General features: G+C 48.4%; 1 protein-coding gene across 3 annotated transcripts; it reads left to right on the top strand.

The window, feature by feature from the left end:
* Nucleotides 1-1,141: 1,141 nt before the first annotated feature.
* LOC123190010 (histone H1-like) lies at nucleotides 1,142-7,041 on the top strand. Of its 3 annotated transcripts, XM_044602550.1 has the most exons (3): nucleotides 1,142-1,383; nucleotides 1,476-1,691; nucleotides 6,594-7,041. In XM_044602550.1, exons 1-3 carry the CDS (start codon nucleotides 1,258-1,260, stop codon nucleotides 6,834-6,836), a joined length of 585 nt encoding a protein of 194 aa, XP_044458485.1. In that variant the 5' UTR covers nucleotides 1,142-1,257; the 3' UTR covers nucleotides 6,837-7,041. The 3 variants fall into 3 exon arrangements, with proteins under 3 accessions (XP_044458485.1, XP_044458487.1, XP_044458488.1); XM_044602552.1 differs by lacking the exon at nucleotides 6,594-7,041 and having other exon boundaries at nucleotides 1,143-1,383; nucleotides 1,476-2,114; XM_044602553.1 differs by lacking the exons at nucleotides 1,142-1,383; nucleotides 1,476-1,691 and adding an exon at nucleotides 6,097-6,298 and having other exon boundaries at nucleotides 6,378-7,041.
* The last annotated feature ends 1,889 nt before the right edge of the window (nucleotides 7,042-8,930 follow it).

The following is an 8,930-nucleotide window of genomic DNA, read 5'->3' as shown; positions in this document are numbered from 1 at the left end:
ACACGTGCAAATTTATGAAGAGTAAAATACATTGGAGGTCCTAAAAGTATTTCAAGTGGGCCAAGTAGTAGCTCCTAAAAATTTGAAATCGTTCACCGCAGGTCCTAAATGCGTATAAGTCATTTATCGCGGTAATATCCCGGGTGTGCCAAGTAGGTCCTAAAAGTCATGCGTAAAATACACATATAGAACCATGTGAACAATTTCAAATTTTCAAGACCTACTTGACACACTTGGAATACTTTTAAAACTTCCAGCATATTTTACTCATTTGTAAATACATGACGGACGAAAATTTAGGACTAACGAAAAAAGGGAAGAAACACACCGCCTTTTAATATTAGATATAGATTTCATAAAGAAAATCATATCATAACACAATATATATACTACTAGTAGTACAATACAAGGCCATCATAAGAAAGTTCCAGTTTTTTTTTGAAATAATTTGAGAATTTGAGTTATCCAAATTTCGTATGAATTATTTTTGAATCAGGAGACCTAACTATGAGCTTGGTGCCACAATCGTGGTTTCAATCAAATTGGAGCCGGGCATCAATTTGATGTCGTACGAGATCATCACTGTCAAACATGGTTTAAAGTCGATAAAAACTTGCAACATTCCGCCATACATCTTGTTTAAAAATTGAATTTCGGAACTGTACACAGCAATACTTAATTCGAAAGCTATCCGTAAACAAAGAAAGAAAAAATGGACCAAACTCGAAAGCTCTCGAATAGCACACGTACACCCGTATCCAGATTGGCAACCGATGGCCTGAAACCACGACAAATCAACAGCCTCTCACTGTTCCCCCATACACCCGTTCCACAGAACACCGGGGGGTGGTTTCAGCGCCCAACCCATCCCTCTCGCACGGAGGGTGCTCGCCAGCGCACCGGTCCACCGCGCACCGAGTTCACTGACCCTTGACCCAGCGTTTTTGTTGACAGATAGTAATCCATTTCCCGCTTTGGGTGGCGCACCCTGATCCTGGCTCCATCCCACCTCCCCACCATCCGACGGCCACGATTCGCCCGCCCCCTCTCTCGCGGATCGCGGCATCACCGTCCAGCCAATGCGATCGCAGCATTCGCACCACCCCGGATCGACCCCCTCGGCGTGTATAAATAAGCCTCGACCCGGTCCTCTCGAATCCATCCACCTCTCGAGCTCCTTCTCGAAATCTCAAGCGAGCACACCGCGCAAGTAGCAGCGTCAGTTTCAGTTTCAGAGCTCCGCTTCCGTTAGCCGCCATGCCTGCCCTCGCCAAGCCCGCTGCCCGCCCGGCCAAGCCCGCCGCCGCGGCGCCGAAGCCGAAGCCCGCCGCCGCCAAGCCCAAGGCGGCCGCCGCTGGAGCCGCCCACCCGACCTACTTCGAGGTGAGCGTCTGAGCCTCTCCTGTGTTCACCTCTGATTGAATGGTTTTGATTGCGATTGGGCCTGATTGGTTTTTGAAATTGGATCTTGGCAGATGATCAAGGAGGCGATCGCGGCGCTCAAGGACAGGACTGGGTCGAGCTCGGTCGCCATCGCCAAGTACATCGAGGAGAAGCACGGCAAGGCTCTCCCGGCCAACTTCAAGAAGATGCTCTCCGTCCAGCTCCGCTCCTCCGCCGCCAAGGGCAAGCTCGTCAAGGTCAAGGCCTCCTACAAGCTCTCCGACGCCGCCAAGAAGGACTCCCCCAAGGCTAAGCCCGCGGCCAAGCCCGCCAAAGACGCCGCCAAGGCCAAGAAGACGGTGGCCGCGAAGCCCAAGAAGACCGCCGCCGCTGGCACCAAGCGCAAGGCGCCCGAGAAGAAGAAGCTGGTCACCAAGGCCAAGAAGTCGCCGGCGGCCAAGGCCAAGGCGAAGCCGAAGACCGTCCGCTCCCCGGCCGCCAAGAAGGCACGCAAGGTCGCCGCCGCCTGATCTGATCCTATCCGATATCTGGTCTTAGGAGTGCTTGGTGTTCAAGGGGCTGTACAAAAGGATGCCTCATCCTCCCTTGTTTAGGTTTCGGTTCTGCTAGGCAAGTTTATGTATCGTGGGTGGTGTTTAGTGTAATGTAATGGTTGCTTTAGAGATGTTTTCAGCTCTAACTCTGTGAAATGAATCTGCAGTTTCTCCATACAAGCAATTTCCCAATCTCTATTTACTTCAGTTTTATCACCCTCTGTGCCTTGTGATCGTTTGTTACCCAATCCCTATTTACTTCAGTTTTATTAAGGTCGCTGGGGGATTCATCTTCAATTTGATCTTGGAGAATAGCGCTGCCTGTTGCTTGGTCCTTGTTTTGCTTCTGGTTATCCCCTGCATCTGCTTATGTACCTTCCAGTTTTAAATTGTAAATCTCTGTTCGCCATTCCTTTGTTAGTTCTGTTCTTCTCCCAGTTCATCAGGTAGGGTATGCCTTAGAAACTGAGCAATGTAATCGGGAGATACACTATTATTATCCCTCGGTACGATTCCTTCTCCGTGCGTCGTATTGAGGGGAACGGGAACACGACGGGGTGCGTGGCAAATACCCTGTTGTCAAGCAGCTGCGAGTGGCTGATGCCGCACGAACCGTTGGCTGTTGGTTGCAGCTGCGCGCTAATCAAGCTGCATCGGCGACTAGGGAGAGAATCACAGCAGTCAGCAATTGCCAGGGACAAATCGCCGCGTTACGCCGTGCGAACCGTGTGTGGCAGCGTGTCTCGCTACTCAGGTTCGACTGAGTAAATTTGATAAACCTCTCCATTTGACATTCTTAAAGTGCTCGGATATAACGGAACCCCCTATATTTAATTTCCTAAATGAATACTATTTTTTTCATCCTTTGTTACACACACATTTTAAACGATTGCACGGTAGTTCATCCATCATTGGTTTGGTGTCTATTTGTCTTGCCTACTCACACAAAGTTGCCAATAGTTGACAAGTATTGGTATTTCCAATATTTGGCTAGCCAAATATTACTAGCAAACCAATCATGCTCTTCATCCATCATTAGGACGATCCAAATTTAATTTAAATATGCACATACTTTATCCAAAAGACATTCAATTGAGACAAAAACTTGCAACATCGTATTTGTCCACAATGAAATCATCAAAAACAAACACATCACAAGATCGTCGCCACATTGCATTACCAAAATCCCTAGCTAAAAAAGAGAAGTGCAATTTTTTACCCCTCGGGCATTTCATGACACATATCGTGGGCATGGACCTCGTCGAAGGCTGCGGTAGTCATAGGTGGCGAAGCAGGAGGTGATGGGTGGGGTCGGCGATGCTAGAGAATGCCTGCGTGACACTGGACGTGTAGAAGGCATCTGTGTGGACGACTTCTTCCTTGTTACCTTGTTGAGGGCCTTGCCAGCCACCTGGCTTCCTCGCGTGCTTGCTATCGACTGGAGCAAGTGGGAGAGCGGCTGGTAGTTGATGATCTGCAAGTCCACAAAGTTTAGTTGCAACTTTGTGAATTAAGAGTAGTATCGATCTGACGGGAGCATAGGAAATGATCTTACCTCCTGCAAGTTAATCACCATCGAAAGAAAAGCATAGACGAAACCTTAAAATATTGTGAGTGAATGGCATATCAAAATAAAGTGTGAAAGTAAAATAAAAGTGAGAGAGGATAAATGCAAGCGATGAAATAAATAGCTCTAATGCATTCTCGTGGAGTATAGATTCCCCAGTAGTATGTGTCTAACGTAATATATGCGCGAAGCACAGTTGTTGGTTTAAATAACTAAGTCACCTTGCATATTTTTATAAATGGGTGAAGCCTGGTACAACATACGTGCTACTCGTGTAGCTCGATATCACACCCGCCACTATCATTCCTCGCCACAACAGATTACGATGACGATGGTTAATGGTTACCCAATGGACGCGGACAACGGGTGATTCTCTATTATTGCCCTATCAATTGGTTAGGAAAGAAATGGAGGATATTAGTCACCTCTTTACCTCCGCATGCCAACATCACAACGATAGTAACATCCTTCATAGGCTAAATGTCGAGTGGTCGACCTTATACAACATTCATGAAGAATTCTAACTCAAACATGCAAAGGAGGATTATATATCTTATCGTTGTTCAACACCTCAACATACAGGGTGTAACTCAAACATAGAAACGACAATCATCACTAGGTTAATCATGGCAAGCATGAACAAACAGTCAAGGTAACATACTTAGGTTTCCACCTTGGGTTTGGTATTTACAAAGAGATGACTAGGGGGTACTCATGATGAATGTTAATGTCGGAGTCTCCTTGGTCGAGATTATGGCGTGGCATGGCCCTTCTATTGACCCCCCTTTTGGATCACCCGAGCCTAGAGTTTTGCTCGTTCCCGAGCAAGTATTTCGGCTTGAAGAACAAGGTCATCATGGACACATGGCGCAGGCAGGGGGTGGCCACGCCACCTGTCTATGCGGGGCTCCTGAGCACCGCCTTGATCTAATTCCACCGCCATGAATTCATATAGATACTGAGACCATTCGTCGTTCCTCTAGAAGACTTTTACCCACGCCGCATGCCTCTATTCCGAAGAGATGCCATCTGAAGTCCTGTTCCAAAACCATGACGGAGGGGGAAGCCACTGTCAGATGCCTCTTCATCACCTTACTGCCTCCATGACCATGCATGGATAGTTCCCTTAGGACCGATGGGTCCATAGTAGTAGCTAGATGGTTCCGTCTCTCTTTTGTGATCTTCAATACCATGTTCCTCTTCTTCCTTGTGTGATTGGGATCAGTCTGATGCAATTCCTTGGTGTGTTTGTTGTGACAAGATGAATTGTGAGTTCATGATCAGATCATTCATTAAATCCTATTGAACTTTTGAACTTTCTTTGTTGTACAATTAAATAGGTATGTATGCTTTCCTATCTATTTGTCTTCTCTGGCCAAGATTGAGGAGTGGTTCTTTAGATGGAGTAGTGCATTGATACGTCTCAAACGTATCTATTTTTCCGAACACTTTTGCTCTTGTTTTGAACTCTTTTTTGCATGATTTGAATGAAACTAACCCAGACTAACGTTATTTTCAGTAAAACCAGGGGAAATCCGTGTGTCGTGTGTACCCCAATATGATCCTCTATGCCCTCCGCCCCATAAGGAACCCCTTGCAGGGATCTAACGGGATTACGCAATATCTAAAACTTTAAAAATATTCATAATTTCTGAAAAAATCCGTAAAGATCACATACACATATGACCATGAAAACTAACCTATGGCGAATTCTTGAAAATCATATGAATAGTTACGACTAGGGTTGGGCACTTTGTGATCGAAAGCCGAAAAATGTTTTAAACGATTTGACGGTTTATTTAGTGTTCGGTTTTAAGGTTCAGTGTGAAACTTGTCCGCCATTTGGTGTTTTGTATTGTGTTCGGATTTGCTATTTTCTCAGGTGCCTGGAATTTCTTCTCCCATTAGTCACTTTTTTCCTTCTTCCTTCCCTCTTGGCCGAACCTCGCCGGAGAAGAACTAGCCCCACCATTTTATCTTAGGGTGAAATAGTGTCCTTATTATCTACTCCCTTTGTTTCGAATTACTTGTCGCAGGTATGGATGTATCGAGATATATTTAGTTCTACATACATCCATTTATGCGACGGGTAATTTGGAACGAAGGGAGTATCTTATTATGGGATGGGGGTGCAGGGGATCGCCGGAAGTTCTTATGGATGGTGTCGGGCTTAGAGGGATGGCCGAGGCAATGGCTAGCAATGGCGGTGGGGGAGGGCGAGGCGGTGCGTGGTAGCAACCGCCGGCCACGGGTGATGGAGACCGACGATTAGGACGGGGTAGGCTGGGGGATCAGGAGAAGGAAGAAGGAAGGGAAGAAAATGATGAACAGTAGCGTGATCTATTTTGAACCATTGGATCAAGATCTGACAATTCGTATAAAAAGCCACTGATGCAACTGTTTTTCTTTTCAGGCTCATGACAAATAGAGCCTCCCTTCCAATTTTAACCCAGTCTCGCGGGGGTAATTGAGCTGTTCGCCCGCCCCTTCTCTCGCACTCACAATCCGCGGCACTCCCCCTCCAGCCAATGAGATCGCAGCATTCCCACCCTCCCGGATCGCTCCCCTCCGTGACTATAAATACGAGCCTCCACCCGGTTCTCTCGAATCCATCCACCTCTCGAGCTCTTTTCTGAAGCCGCAAGCGAGCAGAGCACACCGCACACGTAGCAGTTTCCCTTTCAGATATTTTCTTCGACTAGCCACCATGACTGCTTTGGCCAAGCCCTCCGCCTCAGCGCCGAAGCCGAAGAAGACCTCCGCCGCTGGAGCCGCCCACCCGACCTACTTCGAGGTGAGCGTCCGAGCCTCTCATGTGTCCCCCTCTGATTGAATGGTTTTGATTGCGATTGGGCTGATTGGATCTTGCGCAGATGATCAAGGAGGCGATCGCGGCTCTCAAGGACAGGACCGGGTCGAGCTCGGTCGCCATCGCCAAGTTCATCGAGGAGAAGCACGGCAAGGCCCTCCCGGCCAACTTCAAGAAGATGCTCTCCGTCCAGCTCCGCTCCTCCGCCGCCAAGGGCAAGCTCGTCAAGGTCAAGGCCTCCTACAAGCTCTCCGACGCCGCCAAGAAGGACTCCCCCAAGCCCAAGGCCAAGCCCGCCGCCCCCAAGGCTGCGGCGAAGCCCGCAAAGGACGCCGCCAAGCCCAAGAAGAAGGCCTCCGCGAAGCCCAAGAAGGCCGCCGCCGCTGGCACGAAGCGCAAGGCACCCGAGAAGAAGAAGCTGGTCGCCAAAGCCAAGAAGTCGCCCGCGGCGAAGGCCAAGGCGAAGCCGAAGACCGTCCGCTCCCCGGCCGCCAAGAAGGCCCGCAAGGTCGCCTCCGCTTGATCTGATCTGATCTGATCTTATAGGTGGTTTTAGGTGTGCGTTGGTGCTCTGGGTCTGTACAAAAGGATGCCTCATCCTCCCTGATTTAGGCTTCGGTTCTGCTAGGCAGGTTCTATGTACTATCGCTGGTGGTGTTTAGTGTCTGGAATGTTCAGGTGTCAGATGTATCCAGCTCAAACTCTGAAATGAATTTGCAGTTTCCCAATTTCTACCTGTCGTCAGTTTGATCCTGAGAATAGCGATTGTTTGTTGGTTGTACTTCGATCCTGAGCATTTGCGATCCTCAATTTCCCCCTCGCCCCTTTCTACTTGTTCAAGTTCAGTTGAGGCCTCTGGGCAGGTTCTACAAGATTGAGGCCTGAGAATTCCGCAGGGTTTCGACCAGCCGGGCGTGCCTGGCTGTTGCGGCTGCGTGCAGACAGAATCACAGGAATCGCCAGTTCCAAACCGCCGCGTGACATCGTGCGAGTGGTGTGTGGCTGCCCGTCTCGCCAATCCCCTCCACTAATCCCGCGCTTGCCGATCAACTCTCTAACGGCGACGCCATCCTTACGTCCAAATTAAAAGCGCGTAGTCCGCGCAATGAACCGTTCCGATCTTTTTCACATCTAACCCCCACTGTGTAGCAATTGCGAGGAATACATCCTTTTGAGTAAGAATAATGAAATGCCCTTGCATGAGCACAACGAAGCACCGCGTGTCCAGGCCCGGGCCCATGGGTGTGCAACCCGTGCGGCCTGCACAGGGCCCCCAGTTTTGAGGGGCCCCACATTTTGGAAACAGCCCATTTCCCAGTAAAAGGTCCAGCTCGCTAGCCACACCCACTAGCCCGAAACAGGCCCTGATCTTGCGCTGATCCAATGAGAAATCGCTCGGTCCCAGGCAACCAACGCCGCCGCTCCACATCGCAGCCACGCAAAGCACGCTCCACGGCCGCACGCGCCGCTCCATCCTGCGGTACGAGGACCCCGCAGAGAATGTCAGGGAGCTGGTGCAGTTCGTCCTTCTTCGGGCTCTACATCTTGGCTCACCCGCACTTTATGCCCTGTAAGCCAACACGACGGTATCCCCTACTCACGATCAGCTCATCCTTGAGACTGGTTCAGCCTTGTTGACAACGTACGAGTACCCGTGATTCAGTCTTGTTGATGTCCATAATCCATTGTAATTTATTTCAGATTTTCATTCTTCTTGCTATTCAAATTTCAGTGTATGAGAGTATCTCCTCTCACAATTTCAGTTTTTTCTTGTACAGAAATTCAGTGTTGATGTTGTCCAATTTCAGTGCATAGGCTGTCTAAATTTTCCTTTATATGCTGCCCAAATTTCAGTGTGCTTGCCCTGCTACTTTACTGCATTTTTCAAGTGGGAGTGGGTTGCTGCCTTTTATTTTTATTGAACGATAAAAGGTTGCTGCCTTTTGTCAAGTGTACCAGAGTTGGTTTTAACCCTCTGATCTCTTCTATTTTCCAGGGCGCATAGCGAGCTGACCTTGTTGCTTCAAAGATGAATATGCCGATAGGATAATCAATGGGAACAAAAGGTATCAAATATTTATTATTTCTACTGAATCACTATTATATATGGTTTGGAATTTAAATCTTTTTTGTGCTCTCCTTTAGATTACTCTGCCCAATGTTTCTTTGTATCTCGTCCATTGAAAGATAGGCCCTCATTTCAGAGTTTGGCACAGGGCCTGGATTTTGCCGGCCCGGCCCTGCGCGTGTCGCTTTCCACCGGACCCTGTGACAAAATGTACACGTGTGGGCCGGTCACAGCAGCACGTGTGTGTCGCTTAGGGCATTCACAATGTGTTGTTGCCAAATTTGAGCATTAAACGGGATGTGGCATCGGCGCCATATTTATCATCATGTCCACAACGTGTGTAATTTTAAATATCTGTATAGTTGGTCCCATGACTGAACATAATAGGATAAAGAACTAACCACATCTCTCCTTTTATCCAGAATGGCATGCCATTGTCCTCCCGCTCAATATTGTGTCCAAGCGCTCGACTGATAACAAATAATTATTTATTGTGTTGTGCTAACTTGGCATCGGCGCTCATAGAAGCATCGGTTTTCTCTTTTCTTC

This window comes from Triticum aestivum, chromosome 2A, assembly GCF_018294505.1.
Source record: "Triticum aestivum cultivar Chinese Spring chromosome 2A, IWGSC CS RefSeq v2.1, whole genome shotgun sequence".
NCBI lineage: Eukaryota > Viridiplantae > Streptophyta > Magnoliopsida > Poales > Poaceae > Triticum > Triticum aestivum.
Note: the sequence above shows the minus strand (reverse complement) of the source record. Positions and strands in the feature narration are given on the sequence as shown.